Genomic DNA, 18,379 nt, shown 5'->3' with positions numbered 1-18,379 from the left:
TGTGTCGTAGCTGAGGTTTACACGTTTTCTAGTTACTTGGCTGTGCGCTTTTTGTGAAGCACAGAACTTGCCCCAGAAGTGTGTAGATCTTTTTTTTGGGTACTTTGAGGCATTTGACATTGACAAAGTGGTTCCTCGAATGAAATTGTCATAATTTTTCTCCGCTTTTCTACATGTCTTTTGAATGCATACAAAAGCGTTAATGTTGCCCACTTTGTCATACTTTGCGCTAAACAATTGATAAAAGAGCCACAGAAAAACCGAACCACAAGAAAGATTTTTGAACACACATATCCCAAAAACCAGGGCGAATGAACTTTTCACTAACGGTGCATTCGGAGGTCTTTACAAGCCAAGCAATTGTTATTCCAATATGGTACATACACTCATGAGTCACTCATGAGTCATCCATGACAACTTTCTTAACAGCCGCTGCTGCGGCATGGCTGCGCAGGAGCAGTCGCATGCCCTTTAGCTCCAGGGTGATGGCAGGGGATAGTGGCGTCCCGACACGCTGTGCATCGGGATTGAAGATTTTCAGCAGCGAGCTGGGATTACCATGGGGACCGATCTCCAGCTCGGCAATGGCATCGCCAACCGCACGCACGGGTGCGCCTCTGGAACTGAGCTTTGGCGCGCCTGAGGGCAGCTTTTGGCAACCTACAAGGACAAGTACTACAAAGGGATTGCAGATCTATCAATCGTTTTCCTAGAGGTTTTACTTACACAGCAAAGTGCCAAACCATGGGAGCTGCCATTTCCACAGCAACATCTTTGCAGCGTTCGGCAATTGAGTGGCCAAATGCTTCATTTTCTTGGGTATCATTTACGTTGAAATCAATTTGTTTCGCTCTGCTCGCTGCTTATGTAAGCCGTTAAAGAGTTTAAGCCGTGGCACGTAGCCCGTGAATTGTCGCCAGATTGCCAGAGTTTGTGCCGTGAGAACTGCTGCGTTTTACGAGGCATCTAATGAAGCAAAAGGAACTCTCCGCTCGCTCCAGTTGACACTGACCGCAGATGCCTATCTCAATGTTTAGGTTGCCGCACAAATAAAAGTCAGAGCTGCCGCAGCACAGCGTTAGATAAATCAAAAGATGCGAAAAACGAGTTGTAAACCATAAAGAGAGCGACGACACTTTTAGGCCGCGTTCGGAGCGAGAGATCCCGGCGAAATGATAAATGTTCCCTCTGTGTATCAAGTGTGAATTTTAAGTGAAAATCCAATGGGGAAAAAGAGAGCTCTACTACGTGGTTTCCCAAGTAAAATTCAAGCTTTAGATGTGCCAATAAATGATTTTAATTACATCAGCTGTCGGGCCCCATCCTCTCTTTATATTTTCTGTTCTATTGTTTTGGGCCAAGTTCAAACACGAAAATTGTGTGTGTTCGTTTTATGGGCCTTCACTTGCCACCGTTCGGTAGTAAAGGAAATGCGCACTGGGGCCATAAAAGCCGCACATAAAACATAAAACAAAATACAAAAACTAACCAAAATAAAATCCAAAAGAAAACTCAAACCCGAAGCCGAAACCGAAGCCGACCTGAAACTGAACCCTGGAAGAGTTGAAAAAAAAAAAGGGAAAAAGAAGTAGAATTATGTTTTCTGGAAGACATATTTCTCGCTTGGTCAGATTCCACATAATGCCCAAACCGATAGAGCCAAACCCGGCTTAGGATCGTAAAAAGTGCAAACTGTAAATCTTGACAGTTTTTACAACCAGAGCTAGAGAGCTACCTGGCTAGAGAGTAGTTCTCAGTGCTGTTGGTTCCCGGTCTAGAAACAGCAAACAGAATTTTGTATTTATGTACCCGCTTTTATTTTGCGCCGCCAAAAACTATTAAAATGAAATCGAATGAATCGGGGGCAAGCACTTGAGATAGTTTCAGGGTATTTTTAACATAAATTCAAATAATAATTGCTTATGACATCGTTCATTGCCGAGCTTGGAGCGTAGCTTAGACATGAGCCTGCGACGGGGACTATTTATGAATTGAATTTACGATCGCATTTGAAAGAAAAGCCAAGGAGAGGAAATTGTCTTTAGGTTCTGCTCCCCATTCGAGTGCTGAGGCAATATTAATTGACGGCCATTAGCAGCATCACTCAGCTGAAAGCATATGCAGCCAGACAGCCAGCCAGCCAGCCCAATGGACGTGCCACGGGGGCGGCAGAGAGCTCAGCTGGTGAAGGCTATGCAAAGGAAAGGAAACTATCTGTGAACTCATACATCAATGCCGCTAAATCCACTTGTCAGGAGGTACAAACGTGAGAATCGTTCAAACATTAAAACAACCAGAGACAGAAACTGAAGCAGAAGCAGAAACAGAAAAAAACACACACACAAAAATGAAACAGAAAACACAAAACTGAAACAGATACAGATACAGATACAAAAAAAAAAAGAGAAGAGAACTATAAGAAAAGCAAACGACAAACGGCAAACAGATCGGCCAACGAGGAAATATTGTCAGGCGACACTCTTTAACCCACGAGATGTAGATGTATCCCTGTGTGCTGTGTGTCTGTTAGTTGCACTCTAGCTTTTGCCTTCCCCCTGGGGAGATTTGTGGCCGGGACACCTGCAGCAGCCGCTGAGGGCCCGTTGTTGCAGCGAAAGACTTTTTTATGCTAAATACCAACACAGTTTATATTGATGACGACAGCAGCAGCAGCAGCAGCATAAGCATATGCAGATCTACCCTATACACAAGTTTATATATGTGCACCCAGAGATGTGTACGTGTGTGCAGGAAAGGTAGGGAAATGTGTGACAAAACACCACAAGGAATTTTAATCCCAAAATGATTGATAATCATTCGCATGGAGAGGGAGAGATGCGGAGGGAAAAGCTTCATCACGTTCCATTTGCCTAGGTGTAAAGTCCATGGGGTATTATCAGCAACGCCCAAAACAACGTCTTTAGCATGCAGCAGGCAGCATTCAGCATCAGCATTCAGCATCAGCATCATCATCATCATCGTAGTCCCCCATCTCTGCTCTGCCTGGCTTTTGTTTGCTGCTAATGTTTGCACTTAATTCACCAGACAATAGGCAACCCAAAGAGAGTGGATCCGACGGGGGAAGTGTTTTCTTTTAGCTTTTACACACGGAAAAAGTGGGGGAGACATGGCAGAGAGGCGGAGACTGTGTGTGCCAAGGAGAAAAGTCTAAATTATGTCGCCCGACGCTTGCATACGAGAATGCATCATTTTGTTAGCTTAAGCAAAGACGATGCGCTTTTTTGTGAATGGGGAAACGAAGCGAAACACTGAGAGAAACGAAAAGAGAATGCATACAGAACTGGGGGAAGTGTGAAAGAAAAGCTTAGGGGAGTAGCTCAGTCCTTGGAGCACTCAGCTCTCGAAATTTGCCAGCTCATGTTGCAACAATGTGTGTTTGCACCCCCCCTTGATCCACCCCGTCTTAGGTGAACATTGTACCATTCAGCTCAAGTTTTATTTGAGGCTTTTTCCTATGGTGACACCTTTTCTTCCTCATCTTCTTTTGGGGCTCCAACTATTTAACCTGCCACACAATTCCCCGCCCCACCTGAACATCGAACAAAAGCCGCTGGCCCGAGCATCATAATTTATCACGATGCTGGGATTAGTTGACTTTCAGTTTCAGTTTCAGTTTTAACAACTGTTTATTTTTAACACGTTGCACATACTCCGTGACAATGCCCCCAATGCCAAGTGGCCTCTTGCTAATGTTCAAATTTATTGACTATCAAATGCCTGCTGCATGCATTGTGTGTGTGCCACTGCATTGGTTTGTGCCACTTTCGAATGAGAGACACCCAAACTGTGCATCGAACAGTGGATACCCTGTCTCGTGGTGGTACACAGAATGGACTGGTTCGTTCCTCGTACATGTAGCTCGCTGCCACGCCCCAACTGCAACAAAGTGGAGTCCTCTATATTGGCTTTAGTGGCCCAAAGTGTTTGTAATTGTTATGGCCACGCGGAGAACTCGTTCTTTCACATTGGCTGAGGCCTGCAAGCGCGAACTTTATGGCTACACCTACCCAGAAAGCAACGGCAGATGATCAGTCGTACCCCCAGCTCAGGCTCCATCTGCATCTCCTTTGGCTTTGAGTTCTAGCGGTAAATAAAGTTTTTGGCAACACGGCCGCGCCCACTGCCAGCCGGCCAGGGACCACCTAATGAAATGTGGCCAGTACTCACGGGCACACCCCGCCTCACCTCCCCCTTGGGCCTCTCTCTCTCTCTTTCGTGGCGCTGTATTAAGAAATTACAAGCCAAACGCTTGCCCCACGCATTACGATGGAAATTAATTTGCGCGTTCGGCAAATTTAATTCAATTTTTTGTTGCCGAACAACGCGGATGCTTGGCCACGCCCCGAAACGAAAGTTGACCCACTGATGGCTGGAGGAATGTGCTGGGATCAGTCGATGTCTATCCATCTCTCTCTCTCTCTCTCTCTCTCTGCAGTTGGCCAAATCGCCAGCCAAAGGAGTATGCGGGGTACGAATTAAGACATAATAAAGCTGTCCCTCAGTCTCAGTGCTCTGGTCGGGGCCCATCCGTCAAGCTGCTGCTGCTGCTGCTGCTGCCTTTCGGTTCTTTTCGGGGCGTGTAACGACGCACACCGAACACCTTCGCCCCAGACAAGATGTTTTTGGCTTAAGCGATATTTATTTTTCGTTGGCTGGGGGGGCTAAGACGACACACAGTGAGGTCGTCATACTTGGGAAGTTCATTTTGCAGTCGCGGCTGAAACTTGGACTGACTGGAGGAGGGCAACTGATACGAGGGGAGGCAGGGAGCCCTGTCTTGGTGCCCGTTTGACAAACGAGTGTCATTTATCAAAATGTGACACTATTTGCGCCAAGTCATGTGTTAACTGCACTTTATTTTATTGTTATACGTTCAAGTCGAGTCGAAGTCTTGGCCCTGCCATCGTCTCCTCAAGTGCTCTCACATAAAATATATATCATAATTGAGGGTTACGTTGCTGTGGCTTTTCGGTTCTTTTTGGTTCTTTTTGGGGCATAAAGCTAAGTAGAACAGCAATTGACTCTCTGCCAGCAGGATGGATGAAGTTCAGATTGAGATAGGAGCAAGAAAAATTGAGTTGTCCGCGTTGGCCGTGTGGTATTTATTTTAATTTTAGGAGAACTTTCACGCAGTGCGCACAAATTCCCAGCATCAAAATACACTCACCAAATATGGTTGAGCAATTAGTTGAGATATTTAAATATATATAAATTTGTTTTCATCTTTTAAAGAAGTAATTTTGGTTTACCCTTCAATTTCTTTTTGGGCTCTACCTGCATTTAATGCCAGTAATATAAGTATTATGATTATGTGCTCGAAACGAACGACGCTCGTCGCGCTCTTAAATGTTGTTTTTACAAAAAATACCCCCAAAAAAAACCCCAAAGTCCGCAGAGTAATTTCTTGCACGACATTAATTTCTTTTAAATTACGCATAATTGAAGTACGGCCACTCGAACTTGATCGATGGCCGCAACGCGCAGTCCAAGTCCAAGTACTCCCCAGTCTCCCAGCTGAGGTACACCAAACAAGTTCTGCCGACATGTGTGTGAGAGGTACTCTCTGGTACTCCATCCATCCATCCACCTCAGAGTGAAATTTCCACAAAAAAGATTGCTCTCTGCGCTGCCATAATTATTATTATATATATATATATTTTTTTTTTTGGTGTGTGGTTTCCATATTTGTACGTTTATGAGGGCAAGTTCTTGGACTGAGCCGGACCGACATTGACATTCGAATTAGACACCTGACAGCAGCAGCAGCAGCAGCAGCAGCGGCGGCAATAGTAAATTTCCGAGTACGGGGGCTCTAAGCCACTGTCATGGGGTTGACTGTAATTCGACGATTTCTTCTATTTTCTTCCATTGAAGCTGAAGTTGAAGCCTTGGCTGCACTACTTTGAAATTTGATTTAATTCTACGTACACACTCTTTTCCCTTTTATTTTTTGGTCGTTCTGCCCGTGGGCCGAGTCGATCTCTTGGCCTGGCCTGTCAGTCAGTCTAAAATTTCATATTGTTCGCTGGGTATTTAGTTTTTGTTGGGGCTTTGCCAGCGGCTTTGTTGGCGCGATAAGCGGATTTTTTATTACATCAGTTTAGTGTCACATTAGCGCGCAGCACTCGCTGGCTGGCTGGCTGGCTGGCTGGCTGGCTGTGGGGGCGACGGATCTGATCTGTGTGGATTCCAAATTCATTCCATTGATGCCCAGTTTTATGGTTAACCAAGAGCGAGCCAGAGACATTTAATAGTCACAACTGGAGGGAGGGCCACTCAACAAGGCACTTTTGTATTATATATCCATCTCAATCTGCAACGGGGCATCGAATCGGTTCAGATCGGAGTGGATTGTATCGGATGGCTGCAGCTCTCTTGCAAGCCATAAAATCTTTCAGCGCGAAACACTACAGAACTTATGAATTTCTTAATTTTGTAACCCCCAGCCCAACTCTCTGCCGTGTCTTGGCTCTCTTTCATTTTATGGCATTTCGTTTTGTTGGCGATTGCTATCTCTGCCTGTTTCAGGTTTTTGCTCTTTAAAGTGTCTCGCAGCAGGGCTCGGTCGGGGTCTCCGTCTCGCTGCATGAATCATGGAGAGCCAGTTAAGAGTCGAATTCTTAAATGTTTCGCTTGGACCGTAACCCAATTTAATTCCACGAATTAATTGTAAATCAAATGGCAGCCAAAATATATATTCCTCGCTTCCCGTTCCCTTTGATCACAGTCACCTGGGCTTACCCTTAATTCCCTCAAAATACTGCTTGAAATATTTAGTTTGCAATGTTAGTTTTGTGTTCTTCATTTTGCTATTATTTCGACCTGCGGTGGGGCTGCATATTGTCCGGGTTGACATTCCTCGGTTACTACTCGTTAATGGCATTTCTGCTGTTCAACGATCTGGAGCACACAAAAGTGGAACTTGTTGATAGCATCGATGGATATGTGGATACTCAGGGCTATTTGGTGTTGGGCATAGCATACAGCATTATGACAGTCGTCTGTTTAATCCTGACCCTGGCTGGTCTGCTGGTAGGCATTTTCCTGCCTGAAGCATTAAAGAAATTCTTTAATTGAACCCGTGCAGAAATCCACTTGGTTGTGTCTGGCCTTCCTGCTGACCCAGATACCAGCGGGCTTGGTCAATTGTTTCTATCTTCTTGTGGCCTTTCTCTATGCCATTGAGGTGGAAATGTTCATCATGTATGCAGTGCCGCAGAGTAAGTTCTTTCCATGATAGATCCGCACATACTCCCCTCTTTTTTGTATAGTTTTGCTGATCTACGTCGATCTGGTGGCATATTCGTATATGGCCGAGCTTAGGATCTTTGCCAAAGGCCGTAAACATGCGAATGCTAAGAGCAATCCTGAAGACTATTGAAGTTGCTTGCAAAAATGTATCAAAAATATCAAAATTTAAACCACATACTAAATGCTTTTTCCGGTGGAATACACGCAACAACCGCGATAAGGTCGTGGCAGAAGGAGAGAGAGTAAGAAACAAAACATGTCAAGAAATAAAAGCCAAAATGATTTATCATAATGGGAGTTTGGAGTCTGAATCGGTTTCGGAATCAGAGTCAAAATAAGAATCAGAATCAGAATCCAAGTCGATGTCGGAGTCTGTGCTCCCAGCAGCGTTGCCTAAACGGGCGATAACGATGTCCAAGCAGACGACCAACGGAGACCCCAAAGATGATGATGATGACGACGACGTAGAGACGATATCGAGACTGAGAACGGTGCTGTGCGGCCTTTCCTCTGCGATGGTTGGTTGGTCCTCGCAGCGTTCCGAAATGTCAACTCTTCATATAAAAATTAACGAAATATAAATTAAAAAATATGCTGGGCACTGGGACTGGGCGATGAAATGAAAACCAGAAATATTCCTTTTTGGTTTTCGGTTATTTTTTGGGTTCTCGGGCGATTTACGAGTATGTCCCTTGGCTGGTATCGGGTTACGCCTGCGCGACATTGTTGCTCGGGGCTGGGGCAACCCAACAAAAAGAAAGAAAAAACAGAAACTGACAACAGAAATTATGAATTGGCTGTGTTGGCCGTTGGGGCGCCCGTTTCGGGTTTATCGTTGGAATGCATCGCTGCGTTTAAGACCTTTATCTATGGGCCGATGCATTTTTATCTAATGGAGCCAGCAGCAGCAGCAGCAGCAGCAGCAGCAGCAGCCTCTCTGGCCTTTGATTGGGGTCTGGTTTCATGTCTGACTTATGACAGGCTCACATCCACGTAGCCCATGCGCTCTGATAGCTTCATAAGCCTTCTGATAGCGATAAGGCGCGATCCGAGAGCGCGCTAATTGCTAGCAAAACTTTATTTCGGTGGGGCGCCACCGAGAGACAAGGGATTGGCTGGGGAGTGGAGCCTGCGGCAACGTATCACCTGCATGTTATCGCCAGACAAATGCATTTTGCAAATTATTAACATATGTGCGGCTGCGGACCAGGCCAACCAGCAGCAGGAGCCAGCAGGCAGCAGTCTGTGCAGATACAGATACATTTGTATCTGACGCCACCGCTGCTGCTGCTGCTGCTGGTGCTGCAGCTAATTGATGTCGGTGCACAAAACTTGATTTATTTCTATTAATAAAGCAGCCAAAATGCACACAGGAGTGGGTCGTTCAAAGTCGTTCGCTCGCTTTGGAGTATCGGTGTATCGGTGGGCCCGACACTCCGTGGCGTTACATTTTCGGCTGCCAAAAGCCCCAGTGGGAAATGGTTGCTGACCAACAAATGCTAACTGTTCGGAACCAACCGATTGGCTTATGCATTGAGTGGCTTTTCCACTGGGTGGCACCAGGCCTGGCCTGGCCTGGCATGGCCCCAAAATTACACTCACACGGGGAAGGCAAACCGAAAATGTTCGAGTCAGAAATAATCTGGCAACAGTTGTTGCTGCTCTTGTTGTTGATGCTGTTTTGTTGTCGATAGGAATCACATAAAAAGCTGCTTGCATAAATTTTAACACCGATTTTAATCGACGTATTGTCGAGCGAACCAGCGAGCACAGCACCAGTGCCCCTGTCTGTGGCTCATTGAGCCACGCCGATCACACTTTGTGGCCAGGTTTTTCGGCGGTAATTACCAGCCGGCAGCAGTTCCGGTCTCCGCTGCAATCGGCTGCCGCCTGCCAATGCAAACTATAATTTTCGTTATAAATTATTGATATGTCAAATCAAATTCTCGGCTGGCTGCGTTTTCTTTTCGTTCGTTTGGGGTTCGGAGCGCAAGATTTATGGCCTGCAATTTGCTCGCTGGGAGACTTTTTTTATTTTTGGTTAAAATAATTGTAAATTGGAAGGGGAAGCTGGGGCAGAGTGGAGGCTGGATGATACTCTGAAAGTTTATCTAAATATATCTGTGCAAATTTATTCCCCAAAAATGCTTAAAAATGTCTAACAGTTTTTGACAATTTAATGGCAACCAATGCAAGACTTTGGGGAAAACTCCACAGCAGCTTCTGGTAAATGTTGTATAAAATTCCCAATTAAATATTAAATATTCCCATAAGGAAAGTATGGAGGTACTTTCCAGATATTTCAACGATATTTTCATATTTTCATGTAATTTGTACAAAATTGTTACCTTTCCTCACAACTTCTCCATCGCATCTCGCATCTCCGCAGCACACACATAAATATTATTTATATGAGGAAAGACTTCCACGTCGTCTGTGGACCCAAACAAGACAGATTACGTTGATGGCATGGCGGACATGTACAACACTTTGCTTAACAAAGTACGAAAAACAAAACAACAAAAATATACGCAACAATTTCCCTGGCTGCCTAAGATTTTCCGGGCCTTGCGCTGCACTTTTCCGCTGAATTACCTCATGCGATTTTTTTTGTTTTGTTTTTCGGGCCTCCTTTCGACATAACTGGAGCGCTTTTTGGCCACAACCTGATTTGGGGCGACGGCGGCGACGACCCCAAAAACAAAATGCCTCAACAACTGCTTGTCTCAGGCATTTGCATTTCGATCTTGCTGCGGCTGCAGCGGCGGCGGCGGCTAACTGGCTAACCAGACTAACAAATCCTATCGTAATAAAAGTTTTCTGTACAAAATTACAAGCGCTTGGCTTTGGCATGGTGGGGGAGGACATGGACATGGACGTGAGCGTGGTGTACGTGGATGTGGATTTGGATTTTAGACAGCGGAGTATGTGTACCAGAAGGCAATGCCAAATTCAGGCTGGGTCCGTGTCCGCGTCCGTATTCGCTTCAGCCACATTAGACTTTCACTTTTCAGCCGCTCAAATGGCCATTTGGTTGGGCATTTTAGTCAGTGCCCAGACCGCGCTTTGAATTTATGTTGATTGGCCGCATTTGTGTTTGTTTGTGTGTTTGTATTTCGCATTTTTATTTGCAGCCTAAATGTTGTTAAATTGTTTTTCCGCCGAAATGACATGTTTTGACAAATGATCTGGGGCAGTAAATTAGCAAATAAACCAACATAAATCGGGGGATACTTGTGTCGCGCTTTGATGCTGATTTAAGCTCTCAATGAGCAAAGAGAAATCCCCGTAATAAATCGCGGCATTATGACTATCCTTTGACCATGCCGTGCCCCGAAAATAAACACTAACAAACCAGGACAATGCCAGTTGCTGGCTGATTGGCCCTGTTCTGGCCATCCTTGCTCTCGCGGCACTACATAAATTTCAGAATTTATGGCTGAGTTTTTTTTAGCCTCCTCCAACACATGGCCCAGATGGAGCAGGGAAACTCGGGAGTTGCGTTACGGATTTGTAGGCGTATGACATGCTGTTGTGCCGCCCCCAAAATAGAGGCGTTGACGCTTACTCCTTTGCCGTTTTGTCTCCCTTTTTTTACGACAAGGCACAGGAATCTGCGGATAACTGGGGTGCAGCAAACAGTGGCAGGACATGTCGTAAATCGCTGCGACATAAATTCAGTGCACTTTCCTACGTTTTGTTTGGGCTCTATGAGAAAGGAGGCGTCGTCCTTCATCTACAGGATCTACCTGGCTGGACGGCGGCACCTGACACACACATTTTCGCTGCTTCTGCCTCCGCTTCTGGTTTTCCTGGCACGCTAATCTCTGTAAACAAATCACTGACTCTCTCTCTCTCTGACTTTGACTGGGCGGCGTGTCCTTGGGGACATGTTGCCTTTAATTGCTGCCAGACGTCGCAAATTTATGGCCATCAATAAAGTGTCAACTTTTGTGTGTGTGTGTATGTGTTGCTGCCAAAGCGAAAAAGGCCAGAATAAAATGCGCTGCTGGCTGTAAATCATCGCGTAGCGACTTTCCTGGAAACTAGCTGTGGCAAGGAAGGCAAGGGAATCTCTCTGGCAATGCCACAGAGCCACTCAGAGCCACTGCCACTGCCACTGGGTCTGCCTTTGTGGCGATGCTTAACTTGCCTGAGACACGCTAGCCGGACTCTGGACTGCAGTTTTGGCATTTGCATTTCAATTGAAGGCGAGTAATTAATGTATCGCATATCTGTAGAATTTTAATTGCCAAGTCAATGCACTGGCTGGCCCCGGGTGCACGGAGAGACTCTGTCTGATCAGATGCATCTGCAGCAAAAGTTTTCCATTCCTCTGGGCTGTAAGAGGCGCGCGTGTGGTCTTGTCACGTACCCACTGTGCTAAGCCCCGCAATGCCAGCTGGCGCACAATTAAAATATGAAAAGGGTTCGTTTTGTTTCTCTACCAAGGAACGTAACATAAAACTATTCATTCAAAACCGCAAAAACCCAGTGAGCGCCCCCCAACTGACCAAATCCCTGGCAAATCATGACTCCATGGACTGCCCCTCCCCGTTCCCCCAGCTGCATTACACAGTATTTGTGGCAACAGCCACAAAATGTGAAAAACAAACGCAACAAATGCCGTTGCACGTGATGATTGCATCATTGTGTCAGCTTAGTACGTGCTCGGCCACGTTCTTGTCACATAAAAAATGGCACAAAACTCTACTCGGCATTCAATGCACTTCCAGGGGATCTTCCATAACCATCCTGGAGAGCATTAGAAACATTTGCAAGCTGTATGATTTTTGGTCTGTTTTTTGGGACAGATGTTTTGGCAACTTGTGGTGGAGGCTTACAAATGCTCAATGGGATTGGACCGTGATCGTTTACTTGCTGTAGATACAGCCAAGGTTTCCCTTGCCGAACAGAAGACTTTCCTGTTACCATTTCTCATAGTTTTTTCGACGTCTCAGCGTCTGGGCCCAAGTTCTGTTCCAGTCCAGGAATCTTTTTTTATGCCCTGACCGATATCCGCCTTATTGTTATGCAAAATCCGGACATTGAATTCATAAAAAAGTGATATTAAAAACGCATAAAACGACGGAAAGCCCCAGCCCAAAGCCTGCCACAAAAGGCTCCGAGCTCTGAGGCCGCGCGGAACAAGAAGTTTCTCATATAATTTATGTGAAATGCGCGCATTAAACTTCATTAGATCGAAATTTAAGGGGGCTCCATAAAAAAGAATAACCCAAAAAGTATCTTTCGCTTTTTGTTTGCAATTAGTTCGAAGCAGAAGCCGCATAAAAACTGGAGCTGGAGCTGGAGCTGCTGGCAAGTTCATTGAGAAACCATCGAACCCGAATATCAAAGGCGCACATAAATTTATTTTTAACGAAAATGCCCAAAGAAATGCGCCACCAACTGCGTCATTGTTGGCGGTTGCATTTGTCAAACGGCAAGCGGCAAGCGGCAAGCGGCAGCGGCAGCGGCAGCCGTCGAGCAACTTGCACCCAGCGTGTGTGCCACACAAAAATGAATTGAAATTAAAATATATTTTAAAACGCTCGTCGTAGAGGTAGCAGCCATGTGTACACATTTGGTGGCACTGTCAAAACTCATTTGGTGGATGCCACAGCGTAGGCTTTTGGGGGCAAGTGCACAGCAGTACCCCAGTCTGTGCGTGATCAAGCGTGGCTAGAGAGCTTCACAGCTTCACAGCTTCACACTTGACGAAGGCGAGAAGTGTTGAAAATGTCATAAATTTCACTGCCATATGTGGCCCTCCCTCTTCGGATGTGGCCGCATGTGGAGGGCCCTTGGGGCCAGCCGTATGTAAATGGCATTTAGGAGGCGGCAACAGTTTAGCTTGAACTGAGAGACTCGAGACTCACTGCCGCTGCTTCTGCCACGTTCCAGGCGATTTTTCACGCTACCTAAACACGCGTTTGCCTCACGGCTGCATCCGCCCTTGACCACTAGGCGGCGTGAAGCAAGCCATAAAGATCAATTGAGTAAAATTCTGATGTATTTCGGGGAAAGTTTTGTCACTCTGCATGGGAACCAGACGGCCAGGACCTCCCGGGCGGCGTGTGTCGCGACGAGCAAACGAGATCTGTTCTCTATCCGGGAAATATTGCCGGGAAATATTAACAGCTCTTGAGCTCAGCTATCGTTGGGCTGTCCTTCGATTTGTCATGCTCGAGTGTCCTCTCTGTGACGTCTTGACTTGGCCGGAAAACGGGTTTTCCACTGCAGCTTATTCTCTATTGAATGGCCATAAATCAGGAGGAGGCAGAGGTGTATGCAGGACGCGACTTACGCTCGGGGCGCGTGCCTGCCCTTCGCTCGAACTGCAGTCTAATGCCCTTTGGCGCATAGTTTACGAGGCCACATTCATTCTCAGAAGTGCTCGTTGTACCTGTTGGCACGGCAACAAGTGTAAAACTAGCAGCCATTTTGCTCTACATCAATTCCAAAGCTTTGCAGCAAACTCCCCAAAGTCAAAGTAAAGCTGAATGGACCACAAATCAGAGACAGAGTCTGAGTCGGAGTCAGAGAGTCTGAGAGCCAGAACCTTGAGTCGCATTCTGGAGATGGTGGTGCTGGCTGGCTGGCTGGCTGGCTGGTATCCATCGCGTAAATTGTGGCAGACACTTAAGAGTCGAGACAAGATTAAATGTTAAATTACGTTAAGGCAGCCGTAGATAAGCCCTGGCAGGAACAGCAACCAAATGGAACCCCTTTGCTCAGGAACCCAGAGAGTGCGTTCCTTCAGGGAGTGTCTGCGATGCCTTCGGTGCCTTCGGTGCCTTGGTGCCCGTGCTTCGTGTCCGGGCCAAGGTGATAATGATAAGAAAATGCAATCGAGTGGAGCTTGCGCTGCAATCTAAAGCCAGGCCGCGTATAAAGTATGAAAACTGATGCGTGGCATAAATTATCAGCACTGACAGTGGAGCAAAGTCTGTGCAAATGTAGGCAAAATCTGTGCGTACCTTCAAAGGGAATGGGCACAAAGAAGTACACACTGTGGCTGCTTTGTATCCCAAAATCTAGCTGCTTTGCCCCACTGCTCATCAGCATTTCGGTCTGTCTGCTGCAGTAATGCACTTGAAACCAAATCACAGTCGGCATCGCCATCATTATCGTTCCAAGAGAGAGAGAGAGAGATGAAACAGCCAGCTGCCCCTGCCCCCTGCCATCCCAGTGACCCAGGCACTGCTGGCTGATAAGCGAAATTGATTTTTGCAATTATTTTGCAGCATTCTCGTATATGTGGCACGAGAAAATGTGGCTGGAAAATGTGTCAAGCGACGACGACCTCATAATTTTTATGATTAGTTGAAATGCTTGTTAGTGGGCAGCCCAGGCTCAGTCTCCAGCCTTCAGCTCATGCTCCTCCTACTACAGCAACATCAGCCGCGCCGCATCTGCAACACGTACGCACACTTCTCACCCATGCAACAGCAACAGCAACAGCCAAAGCAGAAGATGCAACAGTGTTGCCGAGGACGAAACCTTTTGCCGCGCCGACTGTCCGTGATAAATTGCAATGATAGCAAAAGTACTTGACTGTTGCTGTTGCCAGTTCTCTCCCTCTCTCTCTCTCTCTCTCTCTTGCCAAAAAAGAAAACGAAACATTTTTTGGCAGACGTGTCCCCGCACCGGCAAGAAGCAAAGAAAATTAACCCGCTGGCAACGGGCAACGCAAGAACGCTGCTTCGTGTTGCATGTACGAGTCAAGTCAGACCCAAAAGATGATATATCCGAAAATTCCATATAATGACTGCCAGGCAACAGCGCCGCAGCGACAGCAGCAATAACGGCAAGTTTGCAACGAGCATTAGAGGCAGAGAAGAATGCCCCAGCACCCAGACATGGGAACTATTTTCACGCTCAGTTGCAATCTGTCAATGCCGTTCGCCACACCGAGTCATGGCAGCCAGCGCCGACACCGGCAACAGGCACGACACCTTTTTGTGGCATGTTGTGGCTGTTGTTGCTGTTCTTGCTGCAACGCCCCGGCCTGGACAGTCATCCTCCCAGCCAGCCAGCCAGGCGCGCTGATATATCAAAGCCAAACCATCATCATCTTATTAAAGAGTGCCAACTTAATTTGCTTCTCCATGTTGCCAGACAAGTTGTTGGCCATTGCAGTTGCTGAATGAGGTTCGATGCTGCGGTTCTGTGCCTTGGCCTAGGTGTTGCTGTGGGGCGTTGCTGCAGACAGTTAGAAATGGGAAGAGGAGTCGCAGTCTGAAACGCCGAACAACCAATATCCTTGCCAACACAATTGAAGGCCAAGAATTTCTACTGAAACTGTGACAAGAATTCTGCTAAATTTATACACAATTTTATTATTTATTGTATTGCTTTTAATTATTTGATGTCCACATATTATTGAGCATCTTGTGGCCCAGAAAAATGGCAAAATTTCTGTTCGCTGATGCGTGTGCCTCAGCCACAGGCTGAACCTCCGCCTGCAACAGCGACCCTGCCACATTCCCCACCTTCATTCTCCACCCACTCCCAGCCAGCGCGCTGTGCACTCAACACCTTTTGGGGGACGGGGACTGCTTGCTGCTGCCGCGCTCAGAGCTATAATTAATAGATTATCATCGACAACATTTTAAATTCGCATTAAACTCGCCAGCGAGCCAAATTGCAGCGCCAAAGTGGAAAATGGCAAACAATTTTTCCAGAATATTTTCCCCCCAGCTCCCTCCCTTCCGCCCTCTTCTTCTACTGCTTGCTGGTCGTTGTGCTCCATTCTTTTCATTTTGCTGCATTATTCCTGCCTTTGACTGCTGTTCGGCTTTGGTCACATACGCGGAAGTGATTTTTCCACTCCAGTGACGTCGTCATTCTCGTCGTTCCCGTTCCCGTTCCCGTTGATGTTTTCTGTTTTCTGCTGGGTGCAACAAGTTGCAGCAGGTTGCAGCTTTTGGTGGGTGTCTGCTGATGATGTTGCCTCACGTGCGGCAGCTACACCAACTACAACTTGTGTTTGGCCTTTTGTTGCGCCCTCCTGTATCCGTCCCGTCTCTATTGATAGACAAGATCGATGCCGAGCCAGTGGCTGGGGCCTTTAGTTCCTTTTGCCAGTTAGTTAGTCGCTGGATTTTGATTGGGAAAAGAACATTTTCCGTTTGTGGCTACGCCCTTGGAACGAACACCGTTTCGGTGCGGCTATTTATGCGTGAAATGGCAACCTTCAACTCTTCCGAGTCCCTGGCAGCGTAAGCCTTTCCGCACGAGCTGCGGCAAGGGCCAAGCTTCAATATTTGGCCAAGAAATTAACGTGATTGGGCTCATTAAGCAGTCAACCTATTTGGCCAGGGCCCACAAAAAGCGTCGTCTCGTGTTTAATAAGCAAATATCAACACCTCTCTCGCAAATGGAGAGTTGCAAGCCGCATGCCTGACCTCACATAACGCTTTTTTTTTTGTGTTGTGCCAAAGCTGTGGATTCCCTTCGCTGCGGACTGTCTGTAAGTCATCCATCTGCTTGGTCGTACACAGCAATCAGCAAAGAAAACAATCGCCACGACGACGGATGGCATGGGGATGGACGATGACGATGACGATGACGCTGCTGATGAGTTGAGTAAATATAATTTTTCAAGATCAATGTTTATTTACAGAGCGCAGAGCGTAGGCCAAAAACTGCATTATTGGCAGCATATCGAAGGAAATATGATGGAAACAAAGACAAACAATGGCCAGCAGCAGCAGGCAGTAAGCTTTGGGACACGCAATTGCAATTAATGGTAACCGAAAACCAACCAGCCCATGGATGGCTCCGTGTTTGTGTGTGTGTGTGGAGGTCTGGGCAGGTCTCTTGAAGGCGTCACTGCACGCACACACACACAAAGCTGGTGGAGATCTTCTGTGACTGTGGCAGATGATGAAGAAGTCTCGGCTCAAGTGGCTTTGGCAACTTGACTGGCGACGGCAGCCAGAAAATTAAGACGTCAAGCGACGTCAATTGCAGCCCAGGCCCAGCGCTCCGCTGCTCGGCAGTCTACAAAAATGTCTATGAAATAAACTCGCATAAACAACGGCATTGATGAGGATTGCTGCTGCTGAAGATGATGAGTGTCACGAAAGGCTCGGCAGCAAGTTCAATGGCCAAGGATGTGTGCCTTCGCAGAGAGGGAGAGAGATAGAGAAAGAGATCTAAACAATGGTCAGCAATTGCGTGCCACATGCATCAACAACTGCCACTGCAACTGCAACAATATGAGATGCTGATTAGGCAGCTGGTCAGCTGGCAGACACGCATGTCCATAAAACGCTAAATGCATATTGGAAAAATAATGATGACAGTTGCCAGAGACACACACACACACACACACAGAGCACCCCCCTTTTGGTCCATGCAACAAACCAAAAGACGCTTAACAAATTAAGATGCTGTGGCAGACAGCGCGGAGGCTGCCTCTTCCTTCCTACCCAACCTAATGAAGATGCTGATGACACTGATCAGCAGAGGAATGGTTAAGAGAGAGAGAGAGGAGGAAGCTGATGTTTGGTTGCCAAGTTCTGCCCATATTGGTGGACTTGCAACACGAGACATGGTCTGAGACGAGACGACACTGTCTATCCGTTGTGCATGTAGAACAACTCGTTCTCGTACGCTGTTGCACAGTGTAATTGAAGCTGAAATTGCCTGCACCTTATGTCACATTACGACAACGTCGTTGACAATGCCACTGATGCTGGGATGTTGGGATGTTGGGATGTTGCCTGCCTGGTTGCCTACCAGCTTGCTGAGAATTGGGTCAGTTGTGGGGCTCACGTCAAGGTGTTTGTTGCAGTTGCAGTTGCAGTTGCCACATGTTGCTGACGAGACATGAGACAAGCGACTAAGCTGCATCTTAATGACAGCCAGACAAGCGTGCACAGACCCCCAGGTCCAACGCAGTGATGAAAGTTTTGTGGCAACAATTGCAATTGTCTCATTAGCGTGACAGAACCGACTGCTCCCTCTCCCACCCACTGACATCTGGCTCCCACTATCCGTATCCATGCCATTCCACCTTGATTCAAATGCAGCTGCTCTGTGCTGCTTTGTGGTTATATTTTGCTGGCGTAATTAATTTGCGTCTCGTAATGATTTC

The 18,379-nt window shown here is 46.8% G+C and overlaps 2 protein-coding genes across 2 annotated transcripts; one reads left to right on the top strand and one right to left on the bottom strand.

Moving 5' to 3' along the window:
- Positions 1–301: 301 nt before the first annotated feature.
- LOC117584222 lies at positions 302–845 on the bottom strand. Its single transcript, XM_034273007.1, has 2 exons — positions 727–845; positions 302–675 (listed from the first exon to the last, which is right to left on the bottom strand). Exons 1-2 carry the CDS (start codon positions 824–826, stop codon positions 398–400), a joined length of 378 nt encoding a protein of 125 aa, XP_034128898.1. The 5' UTR covers positions 827–845; the 3' UTR covers positions 302–397.
- A 5,943-nt stretch (positions 846–6,788) lies between these two features.
- On the top strand, positions 6,789–7,896 carry LOC117586509. Its single transcript, XM_034276641.1, has 3 exons — positions 6,789–7,053; positions 7,109–7,241; positions 7,293–7,896. Exons 1-3 carry the CDS (start codon positions 6,805–6,807, stop codon positions 7,400–7,402), a joined length of 492 nt encoding a protein of 163 aa, XP_034132532.1. The 5' UTR covers positions 6,789–6,804; the 3' UTR covers positions 7,403–7,896.
- The last annotated feature ends 10,483 nt before the right edge of the window (positions 7,897–18,379 follow it).

This window comes from Drosophila guanche, unplaced genomic scaffold (assembly GCF_900245975.1).
Source record: "Drosophila guanche unplaced genomic scaffold, DGUA_6, whole genome shotgun sequence".
NCBI lineage: Eukaryota > Metazoa > Arthropoda > Insecta > Diptera > Drosophilidae > Drosophila > Drosophila guanche.
The sequence above is the reverse complement of the archived record's forward strand: the minus strand, read 5'-3'. Positions and strand labels throughout refer to the sequence as shown.